The sequence below is a fragment of the Colias croceus genome, chromosome 26, assembly GCF_905220415.1.
Source record: "Colias croceus chromosome 26, ilColCroc2.1".
Lineage (NCBI taxonomy): Eukaryota > Metazoa > Arthropoda > Insecta > Lepidoptera > Pieridae > Colias > Colias croceus.
The window spans coordinates 2014859-2035138 of NC_059562.1; the positions used below are offsets into that span (position 1 = coordinate 2014859).

At 37.3% G+C, this 20280-nt stretch overlaps 1 protein-coding gene across 4 annotated transcripts in view; it reads right to left on the reverse strand.

Annotated features, from left to right (window-relative positions):
* The window catches only part of LOC123703575 (chloride channel protein 2), a 77563-nt gene that overhangs the window by 25588 nt on the left and 31695 nt on the right, over positions 1–20280 (reverse strand). For 3 of the 4 annotated variants that reach the window (XM_045651653.1, XM_045651652.1, XM_045651651.1), the window contains 5 exons: positions 7836–7998; positions 7000–7122; positions 5928–6056; positions 4853–4986; positions 4331–4487 (listed from right to left, as the gene is read on the reverse strand). In XM_045651653.1, coding sequence (XP_045507609.1) covers positions 4331–4487; positions 4853–4986; positions 5928–6056; positions 7000–7122; positions 7836–7998 — 706 coding nt within the window. Of the gene's footprint in view, positions 1–4330; positions 4488–4852; positions 4987–5927; positions 6057–6999; positions 7133–7835; positions 7999–20280 lie in introns of those variants that run through there. The other variant, XM_045651654.1, reaches the window with a different exon arrangement.

Sequence of the window (20280 nt, forward strand, 5' to 3'; positions counted from 1 at the left end):
CCCCCTCAACCAAAGCCGGCTTTTATACCGGCTCCGCCACCAAAAACTAACGCTTGGACGAAACCTCCGTCACTAGTGACGCAGGCCCAGTCGAGCGTGGCGGTGCCGCCCTCAGCGGCTCCCGCCATACAAGCAGCACCGAAGCCTTCAGCTGAAGTGCACTCACCCGAATCAGACTCGCCTGACGAGTCCATTACAAACCTCATGTATCTAGTCAATTACATCAAAGACCTCAACCTTGATGAGGTAAATCTAGTTGCAAACAAACTCAAAAAATCAAAAAGCGGATTAGAATCCATTCAGATATTAGCAGCTCATAGGGAGTTGATAACAAAACTCAATAAAACTCCCTAATGGCTACTACAAGTAGAATTAAACCTAGAGCGATCTCCGTAGTTACTTTTAACGCGGACGGCCTTCTCAAACAGACTAACTTAGTTAGGGACCTTGTTACCAGACGGCGGGTTGATGTGCTAGTAATGCAAGAAACCTTCCTTAAGCCTTTCAACCGTAATCCGCGAATGGCCAACTACATGTTGGTGCGTAACGACCGCGTAAACAGCCCCTTAGGTGGCACTCTCATATATTACCGAAGGGCCTTGCACTGCACGCCCATCGACACGCCGCCTCTAATTAACTTAGAAGCCACAGTGATCAAGGTGTCTATGACCGGTCATCAACCCGTCATAATCGCCTCGGTCTATCTCTCCCCGTCAAAGACTATCTTGGAGAGCGATCTCAGAGCCTTGCTTGCACTGGGCGACTCGGTCATTCTGGCCGGCGACCTCAACTGCAAGCACTGGAACTGGAATAGCTCTTACGAGAACACCAATGGCAAACGACTAGACCGACTGACCGACCTTCTTAACGTCACGGTTGTAGGCCCCTTAGAACCGACCCACTTTCCGAAGATCACGGGACACAGACAGGACGTGCTCGATGTGGCGGTGATGCGGAACGTGACGTTACAGTTGCGCTCCGTTGAAACGTTGCACGAGCTCGACTCTGATCACAGGCCCGTGTTGTTCGAACTCGGCCCTCCCGATAGCACCACAGTAGAGTACATGACGAAGGTAGACTGGCGAAAGTTGCACGAGGCCTTACAGCCCGTCGACTCGCCAGAGCTGGAGTCTGTACCGGACAAAATCGACACGGTCGTAGAGGCGCTCGACGCGGTCTCCTCGGTCACCAGCCACATTCAATCCAAGATTGAATACGCGTCCCGGCGGGTCCCCGTTGGCCTCGGCCACCGGCTGGATCTGCCTCCGGACGTGCGTAGGCTGGTGGGCGATAAGAACGCGGCGACGCGCGCCTACGACCGAGCACCGACAGACGAAAACCGTAGAATTCTTCGTTCCTTACAGAGAGAGGTAAGAGAGCGAATTCAAGAATTACGCAACGAGCGGTGGGACTCTTTACTCAGCGAACTCTCTCCCTCGCACACTGCCTACTGGCGGTCTCTCAAATCTGATGGCATTGCCGCCACTCCACCGCTCATTCGCCCTAATCAACCTCCCGCTTTTGACGATTTTGAGAAGGCCGAATGCTTAGCTGACAGTTTAGAGGAACAATGTTCCCCCAGTCTCGACTTGACCGACTCGACTCACATTAACGTAGTTAATCAAGAGATCGCACGCTTAACCGCAAGCCCTCGTACCGATGCCGAGCCTTTGTCACCAACGACGGCCACCGAAGTAAAATCGTTAATCAAATCACTCGCTAGTAGAAAGTCCCCAGGCGGAGACTCTATTCCCAATAGAGCTCTGAAAAGCCTGCCGTCCGCCCTTATCGCTCTCCTAGTAGCTACTTTTAATTGTCTCCTGGCCAATTGTACCTTCCCCGCTAAGTGGAAGGAAGCAATTGTGATCGGGATCCACAAACCGGGCAAACCCCGGAACGTGGCATCTAGCTACCGTCCCATTAGTCTCCTCAGCTCTCTGGGGAAAATCTATGAGAGAATCATCTCCAAACGCCTCTGGGACGCAGTCATTGCCAAAAAACTGCTCCCAGACGAACAGTTCGGCTTTAGACGAGCTCACTCGTGTCCTCACCAAGTACACCGCATCACGGAGTACATTCTCGCGGGCCTCACCCGCCTCAGACCCCACAGAACGGGAGCGGTCTTCCTTGACGTAGCGAAGGCGTTCGACAAGGTCTGGCACAACGGTTTGATTTACAAACTGTACACTCTCGGCGTGCCAGACAGTCTCGTGTTCATCATACGAGACTTCTTGTCTAACCGGTCCTTTCGCTACAGATTAGACGGCACGCTCTCGTCTTCACACCCCATCCAGGCCGGAGTCCCTCAGGGCTCCGTCTTGTCGCCCCTCCTATTCGCGCTATACACTAGCGACATCCCAAAGCACGATAAAGTGCAATTATCCCTCTTCGCGGACGACACGGCACTCTACGTGTCGAGTCCATACCGCAAAAGAATAGCTCCACTCCTACAATCCGCGACCGATGCATTAGGCAAATGGTTTCGCAAATGGGGTATCACTGTGAACCCCGACAAGAGCGCCGCCGTGCTCTTCAGGCGCGGCGGCCCCGAGGCCATAGATAGTGTCAAACTCTATGGCCAAGCCATTCCATGGCAAAAGCACACTAAATTCCTAGGCGTCACTCTAGACGCACACATGTCATTTAAAGCCCACATTAAGGCAGTCCGTAAGAAAGCCAGCTATGTCCTTAGCCGGCTCTATTACCTTATTAACAGACGCAGTAAAATGTCCCTTAGAAATAAGGTGACACTTTACAAAACGGTGGTCCGTCCAATCCTCACTTATAGTAGTGTAGTTTTCGCGCATTGCGCTCCCAGCTCCATACACAAGCTCCAGACGATTCAGTCGCGGTTCATGAGAACAGCGACTGGAGCGCCCTGGTTCGTGCGTAACGTGGACCTACATAGGGACTTAGAACTCCCCACCATAGCCCAATGGATGAAGCAAGCGTCTAAGCGCTACTTCGACAAGGCTAAAAACCACCCTAACCCATTGGTGACAAAGGCCATCGCATACGTCGCGAAACCCGATCCCACTCATCGTCGTAGGCGGCCGAGACATGTCTTGGACGACTCCGACGATGATATTACCAAAGCTAACGCACGGCTAGACTCGGCGATTGAAGCCCAACGTCGAACAAACCGCGACACCGCACACACCACAGCAGAAAGCGTACACCGTCTTCGCCGGCGAAGACGAGGTCCCTTGTTCCGCGTTCCCGCGCCCACCCGGGTGAGCGCCCGTCCGATTAGGGCCCTTCTGGCCTCCTCCACTCAAGCGACAGCTCAAGCCGAGGTTCGTGGTCCCCGTCAAGGGGGGACGCCCTTGTGCATGTCGCTACCAGGGTGAACCTTCAGTTCACCCCCGCGTCCGCGTTAAAATGTAAAAGCCCTTCTGGCTAACATTGAGAAACACCATAAAAAAAAAAAAAAAAGGAAAAGTTGCGAAAACATTGCTGTTTACAAATGTTCAGCAGATATTTCGCTACGCAGTAGTTTCGCAGAGATTCGCTGCCGCACGCGAATGCGTCGGTGTACTAACGGCGTAAGGGGTGTTAGGTCAGCGAAAATTCAGCTATTCGGGCTTGTACAATTTAAATATATTCCAATTAAAGAAAAATACACCTATATGACACTCATTTGTATGATGAACCAAAAACGTTAATTTAAACAAACTATCTGTATTCATTAAACAATCACAATAAAAATCACATAAAACTTAGTTCTCTATAACCAGACATAATAAACAGGAACCAAAGGAAACCAGCTATTCAGAGATTTATCTAAACGTATCTAGTTTCATACATTCTTGTGTACAAGGTTGTTTATAGTTACGCGTATTGCATTAAATTATCAACAAAATCTTTGTGTTGTAATATTTATTTTGCAATTATACATATATACATTGCGGTTATATTATGAAGTACCTAAGATTTAGTTTTTCGTATTTTTCATATTTTTTGTTTACAAATTAAAGATTTTATTAACGGATACGGAACGTCGGAAAAAAATTGAATAAATCTCGTTTAAAATCCGTTAATAAACTCTTTAATATTCTTTAATAATATTTGAAGTGAAACTTCTTTATCGGGGTTGGAAAAAATTTAGTGTAACATTTTTTCTTTACGCGTGACATTTTTCCGTTACGCGCCATCTTTTTTATCGCTACCACGCGTGATTCGACGTATTTCTGTAAAGTTGCATATAGTAAATTATTTGTTGAAAAATAAGGTCATAAAGAAGTTTCACTTCTTACGTGTGTACTCTAGTTCACGCACACATTTTTTGTCTTTTTTGTTTTTTTTTTACGTTATTTCACTACAAACTCACCCCCCACAGGCGCAGCGAAGCAAGAAGCCACACCCACTGCGCACGCGGCTGCTAACATCTCCGTGGTCCGGGATTCGTTCTCGTATATACCCTGGAAGGTGGTCACTAGCCGGGAAAGGAGGGAGGCCACCATTGATGCTATGTGCACTGATGGACCCTGGGGTAAACCAAAAATACCATAAAAAATATAAAAATCAGGTTGATCCCAAGTGAGTACTAAAATTGGAAAATTACGGAAAAGTATATTATCTATCAGTTTTATAGCATATTTCAGTATAAAAAAAGGTAAAAGCAATCGTTTCCTAATCTCTTAAAACTTAGGTAAATTTATACTACAAGAATATCAAGTAATAATGAAAAAATAATAATGTATAAGCACTAATGGCCGAATTTTTAAGGAATTTTAAAAGCTACATAGCTAATCCATCACTAAATCATAGGAAAAGTCAATGATCCAAAATTGCAAATTAATTGCCTTAAAAAGCATCAGTATGTATAGACTTGAACATAATTCCTTCTTACCTCTTTACCCAAAGGCAGTCCAGAACCTAGGGTGGCCGTCAAACCCACGACCTTCGAGACGAGGGCTCGAAACGTGAGGTACTCTTTGAGGTGCACACCCCTGAGTATCGTCTTCATTTCCGGTATACCAGATCCTGGGAAATTTAATAAGATCATTGTTATAGAAACACTTGCTGTATCCCGCGGTTTTACCCGCATTGCTCCGCTCCTTTTGGTCTTAGAGTGTTGACATATAGCCTTCAGCATTATAATATAAAAGTAAAAAAGTAGGTATAGATTATAAAGCTAAAGAGTTTGTTACTTTGATTGAACGGGCTAATTTCAGGAACTAAAGTTACGACCATAAGGAGATCAATAAAAAATGTTGCATAAATCAAAATGTAAACATGTAAAAATTTGTCGTCTTAAAAATGTTCTGATTTAATTAAATTGAAAGAAAACTGTGGTAGGAAATTCCGTAAAAGACAAAGGCTATAATTATATCGAGTGCAGTTAAAATTACTCATTTGCATTATTAGCAGTGACCTAGTATACGCGTTTTGTCCCTTTATAGGTACACAGGTATTGTTCCCACATATTCTATTCTTAACACGCCTTTACTAGCTTCACCTGTATGTCGGTAAATATGTAATCAACTCTTTTAGATTCTAACATGAAGATTCTTAGGATAGGTTCACTTTGTTGACCGTCTGTCTGTCTGTATGACGACCTCTTTCCCAAAAACACGTGAATGTATCAAGTTCAAATTTCCCCGCATAGTTTCTGTTCCCGTGGGATCAGTTTGATAGATCGTTTCAGTGGTTAAGGTGTGAAAAAGAGACAGATAGGTAGACAAAGTAACTTTCGCATTTCGACAGTTAGCTTGTTTGTTTGAACGCGCTCATCTCAGGAACTACTTGTCCGATTTGAACAGGAGTGGAGCACTGCGGGTAAAACCGCAGGGCACAGCTAGTTAGTTATCTATATTCTATCAAATATTAATTATCTCTATTCTTAGACTACCTTTAGACTCTGAGCAGCTAAAAGGTGACAGACAGATTTACTTTCGCATTTATAATATTATCTATATTCTTACCTATACTTTGAGCTGCTACTATATGCACGAAGCCAGCTGCAAACAGTATCAAACACACAGGCAGAGACACCCACGCTACATACTTGCTGAAGATGGTTGTTGCTACGTCTTTGTACATCCAGGTTCGGGCTGAAATTTAGGAATAAATTTTGGTATGTATATATTTACTAGATTTCCGCCCGCGGCTTCGCCCGCATTTTCAAAGGAAAACCCGCATAGTTCCCGTTCTCGTGGGATTTTCGGGATTAAACCTATCCTATGTGTTAATCCAAGTTACCCTCTATATGTGTGCTAAATTTCATTGCAATCGATTCAGTAGTATTTGCGTGAAAGAGTAACAAACACACACACACACATCCTCACAAACTTTCGCATTTATAATATTAGTAGGATTAAAATTTTTCAAATTCAATGCAAACAAATTGTTACAAATTATAGATGTTATTGTTACAATACTATATGAATATTTTAGACACTTCTACATTATGATTGGAGCTGCATTTCATGTTCAAATGTGTTATTTTAATTGTAAGAAAGTAAATTAGATAGTGAACTATTTTGTAAGAAAGTAAGATAGAAACCCTTGCTATTGGTCTGTTCAAATCTCTATTTAAATTTAAAGTCATGTATTATCATAAAGACAGCTGCACTTTTTGGATGGAAATAGGCAATAGATAAGTATTGACGAAAATCGCAAAAAATAATCCTTATTCATTTTAATAATTACCTTATTTCCTTTAGGAAGCATGCCAAAACAATCCTTATTTTAAAACAATATACAACATTAATCAAACATAGGTAACTAAATATAATAACCACTTCTCACACTCTGATGCAGCTAGAATGCTATTTAACTTTAAATTTAAAATATAGTTTATAATATAGTTCGTTGTTAAATATTTGTATAAGGTACGATGGGATTGTCATCGTCCTTTAGGACAAAAATCGCCAAATAAAAAAAGATTAAAAAAAAAAAAAAAACCACTTCTATCTTCTACCATTTTTATTCCTCCCCATTCTCAAATGAAATACAATACATATAAAAACAAAGTGTTTATTAAATAATACATACCATTATTACACACAGCGATACCCTGGTCGATAGCGAAGTTCAAACACCCCATGACGATTCCCAGCACGGCCAGGAATACCCAATCTTCTCCGAGCCTTGCGAATGTATGCCTCCATAGGTACCCTGGGACAAACTTTATATCGTTCATTCAATATATAAGCTGGGGAAGAGCTTTTATTGAGAACTTTGTGGGGGAATTTGATTGTTGTAGTTGAAAATTGTTATTAATTCTCCTGAAATATTTATTTATTTATTATTATTTACATCTTACGGTGCATTCTCCAAGACACAGGCAACAGCCTAGTTTGGATCTCCTATAATACTGTAATGTACTACTTTTTTGGTAAATAAAGATTTTTTATTATTATTTTTTATTTACATCACATCCAACGACGAATGCTCATTCTAACTCCACTATGTCAAATTCTTTTAGTGTAAACAGGTGTAGAGCATTCTTTTTTTGTGCTTAGTGCGTTCGAAAAGATTATATGCAATGTTCTAATAGTGAACAACAATGAATACGAGTTTTCATTTACACTAAAGTCTAAAATATCACAAAAGAATGCTCTAGCTCTATGTTCGTTTGTTATATAAATGCACCGTAATATGTAAAATTCTCCTGTCGCAGTGTTTGTAGTTGATAGTTGAACTCCTCCGAAACAGCTTGACCAATGGTGTGCATATCAGATAGATATGAACGTCGGATAACAATTATTTTTCATTCCCCTAAATGATAAGAGTTTGATGGGTCCGCCAATCATAATATAAGGAGCTTGGTCTTGGATTTGGAACTTGGTAAAAATAAAAAAATAACACTTTTCTTATATAATACTTACCTAATACTTTAAAGAACTTTCCCCTCGGTCTGTGTTTGCCAGAAGCTTCCAGCTCCTTCTGTCGGAGTTTGTCATCTTTTCTTCTCTTCTTTCGCAGTCTTCTGAGTCTTCTCGCTTCTTCTCTCGCCGCTTCGCTTAGGTCGCGTTGGTAGCGACCATACATCTGGAAAAAATAAATTATGCATCAAATATTTGTGTTTCGTATCATCATCATCATCATCATCATCATCATCAGCCCATATACGTTCCCACTGCTGGGACACGGGCTTCCTCCTCCTGTACCCAGGCCATAATCCACCACGCTGGCCAAATGCGGGTTGGCGGATGACACATGTCGTCGAACTTTTTAATTCTTCGACATGTCGGTTTCCTCACGATGTTTTCCTTCACCGTTCGAGCAGTGCAGGTGATGATACAACATGCGCAGATAAATTGAAAAATCAATTTATTTCCTGCGCGCTCGCCTGGTCTCGAACCCCGTACTTATCGATTCGAAGTCCGAGGTCACACCACTGAGCCACCACTGCTCTACTGCCACGCTGCTGCTGCGTGTTTTGTATAGGTATGTGTATTTTTCAGGATTTGTAGATTTTATCAATTATAAAAGAAAATACTGTTGCAACGTTGTTGCTCTCAATTTTTTTAAACAGTGCAGGGTAGTAGTAATTACTTAACACGAACCATCTTTATTAAAAAAAATATATTTTATTTTATACTTTTTCCTCTACTGTACCAAAGGCTGTCTGGAAGAAATCGCTCTAAAGCAATAAGACCGCCATTTGTACTCAGTTTAAGTTATATTTAAGTGTTTGTATTTCTTTTTTATTCTAAGATAAGTGCAATATAGAATTGATAAATTATAAATAAAAAAATGCTAACTCCTTGAAAAATTATAAAAAGTTTTCATCTGATGTTTTACGGATGTAAAAGTATTAACGGATGCATCATTTATGTAATATAATAATACAAGAAGTTTGAATTTTATTAATTTTTTGTTGCAATTATTGTTTGCTTAATTTTGAACTAGATGGCGCTGTGCGACGAAAATTCACACGAAAATATTTATTTGTTGAATGTTCGTGTGTATAAATCAAGTAAGTATAAATACAAGTGTATATAGTATTATTTATGTAATTCTAGTGTTATAAATAAGGGAATCTAATATAAAATTTTCGTGTATAACCATTCTATTCTAAATATAGGTACCTGTACCTCTAAAACTTTCCTAAAAACCTCCTACATCCAATAATCCTATAATCTTTATCACCTTCATACAGTATGCTCTGGTTGTTTGTCAAACACACATCGGATACAAATTTGCTGCTATCAGACAAATATTGCCAAAGAAAGACTAATCTAACGAAGGTTGCAGATGTTTGTAGAGATTTAATGTACTGAAAACGAAGTTTTTTATATTCTTAAATTAGTGTTACCCTGGTTCAAATAAAGGAATAGGTCGTTATGTTAATTAATTACTAGTGGTCCGCCCCGGCTTCGCCCGTGGTACATATTTCGCAATAGAAGGTAGCCTATGTCCTTTCTCGGGTATCAAAATATCTCCATACCTACCAAATTTCATGCAAATTGGTTCAGTAGTTTAGGCGTGATTGAGTAACAGACAGACAGACAGACAGAGTTACTTTCGCATTTATAATATTAGTATGGATTACATGCTATACACGTACGTGTAAAAAAACAGTGATTTTTATTTTAAATCCTAGGTACCAAAATAGTGCGATAAGTTTTAGTTAATAGCTGTAGGCACTTTATTTAGGTATATTTCTTAATTAGGAGACATTAAAATTTAAAATATCTGTAAACCAATAATAATTATCCTTTGAAACGTACCTAGGTATAAACTATTTTATTTTTTTCTTTATTTGAAGGCTAATTGCTTTCACATTTATATACTCAATCTGGCTTTATATATTGTATTCTAAAATACCTTGCATTACTGAAGTAAAGACACAAAGTAAATAAAACATCGTAGTATAACAATAGATAAAACATGACCAATTCATTCAACAGTTATTGGACACCACATAACAATCTTTGCTGCATGCATTATTCTGCCCACAATTTTAACCCTTAACACTTAAAATTAAGGGCTATTATCCCATAACAGTATTTCCATATGGAATGTATGAAAATGCATCGCTAAATATAGAGCATCTCACGGTACTCATGTTTAATTGTTGGTGTCTTGAGATTTTAATATAAATTATTGTTTTCTTAGGATCGGGTCATTTGAGCTTTATATTTCTTATTCCATTTCATGGAAAATGTTGGTGTTTAAATAATTTAATTACCTAATGGAAAAGGAAAGGCCTTTTTTATAGTGGGGAAATCTTCCAAAGATACCCACGGCCCCCGGGAAGGAGCCGTGGGTTATGTCGGATTCTTACCGACTAAAACCCCACTGTGTTCCGTCGAGCCGCTTTAATGATGGGGCCGCGGGTAGGTATTGATGAATTCTTCCGCGACCCCCTTGGCGGCAGCCCATCTCCAGGCCAGGCGCAAGCTAAGAACAGGAAAGGTGGTTTGCCTGCTCTTCCCTCCCGTTGGCGGCATGAGCGAAACACGACTGAAGCGTACATAAATATGAGGTAAAACTTCTAACACAATGATTATTTTTTATTCTACCCGCATTTCCTTAAAATCAATTTTGAGCGTATCAAATTTGGAAATACCTTAATTAAAAGTGTAGATTTCTGATAAGTTTCGGCATAATCACTTTAAAGTGTCGATTTTTATACAATCAGTATATATGGAAACTTACCAATGAAACCAAACATGCGCATAATTATAATTTATAGGTCATATTAATGTCAAAAAATCATTCTTGATAAATGAAATATCCAACACCAAAACAAATTTTGAATTAGAACTAGTAGTTCCTGAAATTTGCACATTTACACAAACTACTCATCTTTTTAACCGACTTCAAAAAAAGGAGGAGGTTATCAATTCGGCCGGTATATTTTTTTACTCTGTATAATTTAGATATTGACATAGATTACAAAGTCTATATGTAGAAGATACGTATATACTAAGAGCTAGCGCGCACGGGCGAGCAACTGTCTCCGCAACTATTTTGTCTCTCCACCCATGGGCTAGTATGAAAGTGCGCGCACGTAGCGACGCAACTCCCCATACAAATTATTGATGGGGGAGACAAAATAGTTGCGGAAACAAAGTTGCTCGTGCGCGCTAGCTCTAATAGATATACGTATAATGTATCATCAAAATGATACAAGGAATGTATTCTACTCGTAACCTATAGTAGTAGAATTTAGCGGCTTCACTTTATTATAGTTAAATCTGTCATCTCTATTAACAACGTACAAACGAATAAATCATTTGATTTGTATGAGGCAGACAACCAACGATGTTAGTCATTCGCACAATTGATAATACACTGTAAATCATGTATTATTTGTTATCCAACTGCGCCTAAAAGGATTATTTGTTTCGAGTGTATCTATGTATTTCTGAAGCACCTCTTTAACATTTTAAATAGCTTTATGAGCTATGAAGATATCGTTAAATTAGTAAGAGTAATGTTTATCAAAAAATAATTGTTTTTAACAACAAGTTATAACTGCGTTCAAAACAACCGACTTAAAACTTGCCCTTGCAAAAATGCCCATAAAATAAAAACTACTGGGCCTATCCGAATAAAATTTTTATGGGACCAATTCGACACCATCCCACATCGAACAAAAAAAGAATCACGTAAATCGGTTCAGAAACCTGGAGTAATCGGTGTACATACATAAAAAAAATAAAAAAAAACATACCGGCCGAATTGATAACCTCCTCCTTTTTTTGAAGTCGGTTAAAAAAGAAGATTCAAATTGTTAGACCACACAGAAGGCAGCACTACCTACTAAAGTTTTTGAGGTTAAAACTAAAAACACAAAAATATAGTTGAATTGAGAATCTCCGCCTTGAAATCAGTCCTTATTTTGAAATCCGTTGGTAAAAACTTGCCAGACTACCTTAATACTAATAATTATGCTCACCAATTTTCATTTTTTGTGTTTATGCCGTAGATTTGAGAATAGATCATAAACTATTTTTCACACTCCTAAATGATAAGAGTGTTCTCACATATTTTGGATCAGCAGGCTGATTCGATCATAAATAAACTTTATTGTATAATAATTACTAACCAGCTGTTTTATTATTCCGTACGCTCACCGTACGAGTTAATAAAAACAAGTCAATGAATGACCAACCTTTGACGCACTGCCATTGTGTTGTGCGGATTTTATGTACGCAGTACGTGCAATGTTAAGTCGTGATCGATTTTTCCTGGTGCAGGAAGACATTATAACTGTAGGTAATGTACCTAAATTCTAAGGGATAAATACTAAAATATAATATACCTACCTTTTACGAAAATGTATTATGAAAGTCATTGGTATTTCAATCAGGAAACTGTAGATGGTGAACGTATTTTCAAAATCGGTTGCTTTTTGATGTTGACTTTATCCCTACATAGGTAGATTACACAAACGAAAAATCCGATCTTTCTTTGAAATATTTTGTGTAGCCAAGCAAATAACATGCACATTAGTTAGGTTCATACATATTATTTATTTTATAACTAGGAAGTAGGTAGATACAAAGTATTATATAATGATTAAAATGTCCCATAGTAGGTACCTAACGTTGAATATTGATATATTTTATAATTGCTTATTAACATCCGATATCAAATAAAAACAAGTTTTCGATGAAAAAAAACTGGCTAATGGCTTTTATTTTACATGTCAATACTTTTTTGCTGACGCTCCCATCTTACGTACCGTTATCAAAATCGAACCAATTAAAAACAATAACAATGATAATCAATTTTTTTACATAATAGTGAATAGAAAAACATTTATATACATTCGGTCATTGCCCTTTGAGTCGTTGAACTAAGTTCCGCAAAGCCTTGCAAAGTACAGTCAGCAAAACCGGTTTCAGTGTTTACTTTCGGTATATTCAATGTAACTTTTCAGTACCTACAGCTTATTTATTTTTCTTATAAACAAAAACCTACTACTCAGGTAGGTACCTATATCACTTAGTAGAGTTAACCTACTGTAAAAGCATAAGTATTCATTTTCATCAATTCTCTATTGAAAATTCGATACAGCAAAGTCGAGTTGTAAGGCCATATAAAATTATATAAATAAATGTATCTCGTCTGTTTTAATAATCCATTTTTCAAGCAATTACATAGGTACTAAATTAATAGCTTTGATCCGGGTTCGTGCCCAATGACCCTACCCTACCCTATAGGTACCTGGTACAAAGCCGCAAGCACATGATCCACAGTACCAAATACCTAGGTGTAAACATCTAAATCGTAAACAACTTCAATTTAACAAAAAAAAACTAATACCAAATATGCAATATAAATAAACCTCCTGGTATTTACAAAATATCTACATATATCACGTGAAAAAAAGATTAATGTCTTGCAAAAAAAATTGTAAAATAATTATAATTTAAATTTTAAAGTTAATTTCATTAATTATACGCTTATAAAATTATGAGCAAGGTTAATGTTTTTTTAGGTTATCGCGAAATGTCTACTTCCATACAATTATTAAAATTGTTTTACTATGAGTCTTAATAATGCAGTGTGGTATTGTGGCATTAATAACTTTAATACGAGGTGGTAATAAGGACATTATCAAGTAGGTAGGTATAATAGATGAATACTTTTTTTTTAGTGGGGAAATCTTGCATAGATACCCACGGCCTCCGGGGAAGGGGCCGTGGGTTAAATCCGATTCGCCGCATCAACGACAGGGCCACGGGTATGGGTAGAATTCATCCGTGACCCCTGAGATGAGATGAATACTTACTATATGTTATAACTATACTTTAGTAACTATGTAGAGTTTGTTTTATGAGTTAAAACCTGAGAAATAATTAATTTTCTATGTCTACATAGTGCATAGATAATAGGTATATGCCCCATTGAATTCACGTCTATAAGTGCATAATCATGAATCCAGCACCAATAATATATGTACCTTTGAAACAATAACCTCATTTTAGTGAAGTTTGAAAAACTTTCTTTATTCAAGCGAGGTCAATTATCTTTGTGCAGTTATTTGCAGTGAGATTAAACTTTATAGCGAATTGCTCCCGTTTTCCGAATCTTAATCTTTAAACAAACAAAAAATTTCATATCTTTAGCCATTAATATCGTTATTTATTTATTTTTATAGATAAAAGGTTTTACTGTAAAATTACAATTACATTTTCACTTATAATACCACAAGAGCTTCAAAATTATCGGGTATTTTCCGATAAATAAATAAATAATAAATAAAAATCGTTTATTTAGTACTAAGTAATACATAACACAATACAATTTGAACTCGACGATCGCCTCAACTAGGTATAAACCTGTGCTAGAGGCGACCGACGCCTTCCACACAAGACATAGCCGGTATAGTACTGCACAAAAAATGAATAACTACATTAATAAATATTATAAATTACACAAAAAAAAAAAAAAAAATAAAGAAACAAAGGCTGGGATTAGAAACAAGGTACGTATTAAATAAAATATCAGGCATGCAATGTATGTATGAGTATGAGATTGTGAGCGTGGCTGTGTGTGTGTGTGTGTGTGTGTGTGTGTGTGTGTGTGTGTGTCAGGGTGCGTATGTACGAATATGTGTATATAAATTTGATATGCGGTTATTCTAAAATGTAAGGCTTTAAGCTTTCATAAGATCCTCAGTCTCTGCGTAAGTTAAGGTAAGTAACAAGTTTGTTAGTTTATTCTTCAGATCAGATAGTGTTAAATTACGAGTGTTTAAAACTTTATTGATTCTGTTGTAGAGAAAAGGACCCAAGTAACCGTGAAAACGTTTTGCAGCTGCGGTGTGTACAAACGGTATGTTAAAAACTCTGTCCCTACGCCTTTTTATAGTCTTCAGATCATTCCAGTTCGCTTGCGTATGAGTAGCAACAAGACAGTTTAATATGAAAAGCTTCCTAATGGAGAGAACTTTGCACTCATTATAAAGAGTTGTAGTGGGATAGTATACAGGTTTGCTCAACATTACTTTTAATACTGCTCTTTGTGCCCTTTCGACTTTCAGCATTTGTGTTTTAGTCGCCCCACCCCACGATTGAATGCAATAAGAAAGCACTGATTGACATATTGCATAGTACACTTTTTTCAAAACATCTTGGTCAGCAATTGAGCGAAGCTTTTTAAATATAACCATAAGTTTTCTAATACGTGACGACAGTAGTTGAATATGGTGCTTCCAGTTGAGCTGATTATCTAAGTGTACACCCAGATATTTAATGGTGGCAGTGCGTATTAATTGTCTGCAGTTACATGCTTTATTATCGTGGGTGTTACACGTATGTGCTGTAATGGTGAAGTCCTTTGGTTGTGTAGACTTATATAAAGAAAAGGTCATAAATTTGGTTTTATCCAAGTTTAATGTAAGCACGTTTTCATTTAGCCAAGTCATAACTTTGGATAGGCCAGCTTCAGCTGATTGCTTAGCCTTCATCCAATTATTGCCAGTAAAAACAAGAGCCGTATCATCAGCGAAACTGACCACGTGACCATTGGACATAGATAGGTTGCATAGATCATTAATGTACACTAAAAATAGTGTTGGGCCTAGTACACTACCCTGGGGCACTCCATAGATTATAGTACATTCCGAACTAATTGTGTTTCCAATCTTCACAACCTGCCTTCTGTCAGTAAGGTAGCTTTTTAATAGTTGTAGTGGTATACCTCTGACACCAGCTATCTCCAGTTTCGTCAGGAGTATCGGTATGGATACGGTGTCGAAGGCTTTAGCCAAGTCCAAAAATATACCGATACACGCTTTTTTGCTATCTAGATGTTCAATAATTTGGCTGGTTAAGTTATTTACAGCATCATTTGTGGACTTACCCCTAAGAAAACCATACTGATGGTTTGAAAAGAAGTTAATTTTGTTAAGGAAACTGGAAAGTCTAAGATTTATAACTTTTTCTAAGATTTTGGATATTGTTGGTAAGACAGATATTGGGCGGTAATTATCGATTTTATCTAAGTCTCCAGCTTTGTGAATCGGATGAATTAAGGCAATTTTAAATGATTCTGGAAAAACTCCAGATTGCAAGGAAAGATTACATATATGAACGAGTATAGGCAAAAGAGAATCTTTACAAAGTTTAAAGATCTTAGCAGGTATATTGTCATAACCTGTAGCACATTCAGTTTTTAAGTTATTTATTATATCGCTCAATTCATATGTATCGGTATTCCTTAGGCCCATAGAATCGCGGGATGTTTTATAGCTATGAGTATAATTTGGGTCATTTGAGTTTACATCCTTTAGAAATTTTTCTGCCATGTTCTTACCTATATTAACAAAAAAATTATTTATGTCATTAATGGTTTGATTATGCCTTAATAGTTCTAAGTTGTTAGTTTTCGATGATGTCATATTTGTAAATTCCTTTATCAGTTTCCAAGTTTGTTTGTCGTTCTTTTTACATTTACTTAATTCTAATTTTTCATATGCATGCTTTACTCTTTTTAAAACATTTCCACAGAAATTTCTGTAGCGACAATAGATTATTTGCAGAGATTGATTATCAGGTTGTTTCTTCAGCTTCATATGCATTCTTGCATAGATACCCACGGCCTCCGGGGAAGGGGCCGTGGGTTATTTCCGATTCGCCGCATCAACGACAGGGCCACGGGTATGGGTAGAATTCATCCGTGACCCCTGAGATGAGATGAATACTTACTATATGTTATAACTATACTTTAGTAACTATGTAGAGTTTGTTTTATGAGTTAAAACCTGAGAAATAATTAATTTTCTATGTATACATAGTGCATAGATAATAGGTATATGCCCCATTGAATTCACGTCTATAAGTGCATAATCATGAATCCAGCACCAATAATATATGTACCTTTGAAACAATAACCTCATTTTAGTGAAGTTTGAAAAACTTTCTTTATTCAAGCGAGGTCAATTATCTTTGTGCAGTTATTTGCAGTGAGATTAAACTTTATAGCGAATTGCTCCCGTTTTCCGAATCTTAATCTTTAAACAAACAAAAAATTTAATATCTTTAGCCATTAATATCGTTATTTATTTATTTTTATAGATAAAAGGTTTTACTGTAAAATTACAATTACATTTTCACTTATAATACCACAAGAGCTTCAAAATTATCGGGTATTTTCCGATAGGTTCGTTGCAAACAAATGAAGGAGTCAAGTTTTTAGTCAAGGCTAAAAAATCACGAGCGCGAAGCGCGAGTGATTTTTCCTGAAAAACTTGACGACTTTATTTGTTTGCAGGGAACCTTGAGGGAAATGCCAGATAATTTTGAAGCTCGTGTGGTATTCGGGAGATTATTTTTCCGTCCCAAATGTCGGCCAATAATTTCACAATTGAATTAAACCTGTCAGTTTGACGTCAACGACCAGAGAAAATTTTCAAAAAATTATCAGTATAATACCATGTAGGTTGTACCACGTGACGTCGAATGGTGCAATTCTATTGGTCGATATTTGGGTCGGAAAAATAATCATATAAAAAAATGATATCTGCCAATGACAATTTTGTTGACAATCATGTGAAAATAGGTCCGGTCCATCCCTTTCAGGAATACGGAACAAATAGACGAAAAACAAATGTGTAGGTTCGATTTATTTAGTTTATAACAATAAATAGACGTATATTTTATGAATAGCGATGTATAATTAGTATAAAAATAATAACATTTATTTCACATGCAAAAAATGCATTTTCATTAAGGAATTAATTATTACGTTATTAATAAAAACATAACGCTAATAAACACGACATAAAACAGTCATAAAATTAATATGTTCTTTACTGTCTATTTATTTATAAGCATGTATCTATCTGCCATATAGGTACACATTATTACATACTATGAAACAAAGTCACTTTCTCTGTCCCTATGTCCCTTTGTATGCTTAAATCTTTCAAACTACGCTACGGATTTTGATGCAGCTTTTATTAATAGATAAAGAGATTCAAGAGGAAGGTTTTAGTACCTATATAATTTATTAGGTTTAAGTCAAAGCGGACAAAGCCGCGGGTGGTAAACTAGTTAGAATAATAAGCTGAAGAGATTGTTTGCTGTTGTATTATTTACGAACAATTTTCAGAGTTCAGACCAATGCGGTCTACCTATGTAACACAAAAATTCGGACAAGCAGTTTTAGAGTATAATGTTTAGACCGTGTGTTTTGAGTTACATACATACAAACATCTATTAGATTCTACGGTAAAGATGGTGATTGTATTTTCAGATAACTTTAGGCCTTTTTTTTTTGGAATTATACATGTCACGTTTTAAGATTATGTATTTAGTTATTTAGTATTCAATACATAACTATACAATTTGATTTACCGCACATTGTCTATAAATCATACCGATATAATATCCTTATCCAATATTTATTGGAGGTAATACCATGAAAGGCTGTACCAGACACGAATGTTAAATAAGTATGCATTTATTTCCCACTAGGTTTCCGCCCACGGCTTCGCCTGCGCAAAGAAAAACCCGCATAGTTCCCGTTCCCGTGGGATTTCCGGGATTGCGTCATTTTCCCGGGATAAAAAGTAGCCTATGTCCTTTCTCGGGTATCAAAATATCTCCATACCAAATTTCATGAAAATCGGTTCAGTAGTTTAGGCGTTATTGAGTAACAGACAGACAGACAGAGTTACTTTCGCATTTATAATCTATACATATAATAAATCTGTAGAAGGGTCAATTCTGTACATTGAAAATATTGAAAAAATAAATACCAGGGGGTGTTACTGGATTGATACCAAACCCAAATATGTGATTAAAAAAATTTTTGTCTGTCTGTCTGTCTGTCTGTCTGTCTGTCTGTATGTGAAGGCATCACGTGAAAACTAGCGGTTCGATTTCGATGAAACTTGGTATAATTATACCTTATTATCCTGGGCGTAAAATAGGATACTTTTTATCCTGGAAAAATACGTAGAAAAAAATTAATTTTAATTTTTCAGTTTTATCCATAGACGTTGTTCCGTAGAACCGCGAACACACGTTGCGTATTATTATAGGCCTAGCCGTATTTGGGAATTGGGTCCAATAGATATTTATAAGATTTTATTGTCAGAGGTACCTACTCAAAATGGAGAAATAAACCATCCACGCGAAGACCGACATCCGCGCGGACGGAGTCGCGGGCGGAAGCTAGTATTAAAATAAGTATGGATACAATTCAATGAAATAACAAACTAATAACTTATACGAAACTCATTTCAAATAATAAATATACGAAAGAAAAAGCCTTCTTTTCCTTATATATGTTTCATATAATAATATTTCTTATACTGTTTCTCTCTGAATCCTTCCTAAACCTCATGATGACGATACACAACCAAAACCGCGGGAAAAACCTAGTTCTCCATACATATTATGCTTCTAGTTCAATTGTTCATTGATAAGGATATGTTGCCTCATTACAGACGTCAGTGGTCAAGCGCATTTGAGTGTAATGTTAACAATAAACCACAACATTATGGGTACAAAACATGTTTTACTACAGCCTGTGTATTACTTTCCGCCCGCAGATTCGCCCGCGATTTCAAACGCGATTCCCAAATAACGTTATTAAGTGCGGAATTTTCAGTTATTAGTAGCGAATTAAAAAGTGTACCTACTCTTCAATCTATACTGTTTTAATATTATAAATCTGAAGAGTTTGTTTGTTTGAACGCCCTAATCTCGGGAACTTCTAGTACGATTTGCAAAATTATTTCGGTCTTAGATAACCCATTTATCGAGAAAGGCTAAGGCTATATATCATTATGCTAAGACCAACAGGAGCGGAGCAATGCGGGTGAAACCGCGGAGCACAGTTAGTTTTATACATATACTAGCGGTCCGCCCCGGCTTCGCCCGTGGTACATATGAAAAATAGATGTTGGCCGATTCTCAGACTTACCCGATATGCACAGAAAATTTCATGAGAATCGGTCCAGCCGTTTCGGAGGAGTATGCAGACTAACATTGTGACACGAGAATTTTATATATAAGATATGAGTATTTAGCGCTAATGTCAAATGTAGTTAGGTTAATTTCTTCCTCAATTGGCACTGTTTGTAAATTCTCGTTAGTTGTAATTACAAGTAAGATCATAAGGTCATTATAAATGCATTGTCTTCAACGCCGCGATTATGAGATATAAGCGACACTATAATCTGTGTGTGACTTGAATACTTAAGCACAACTAAGTTAGAAGTATCTCGACCGTGATTTCCTTAGCAGATTGGATTAAAATTAAACACAAGTGTATGAATTATTACACAATAAAGTGCGCATTTATAAAATAAAGCAAATATTTAATAGCTACATTTCATTAGGTAGGTAGTTACTG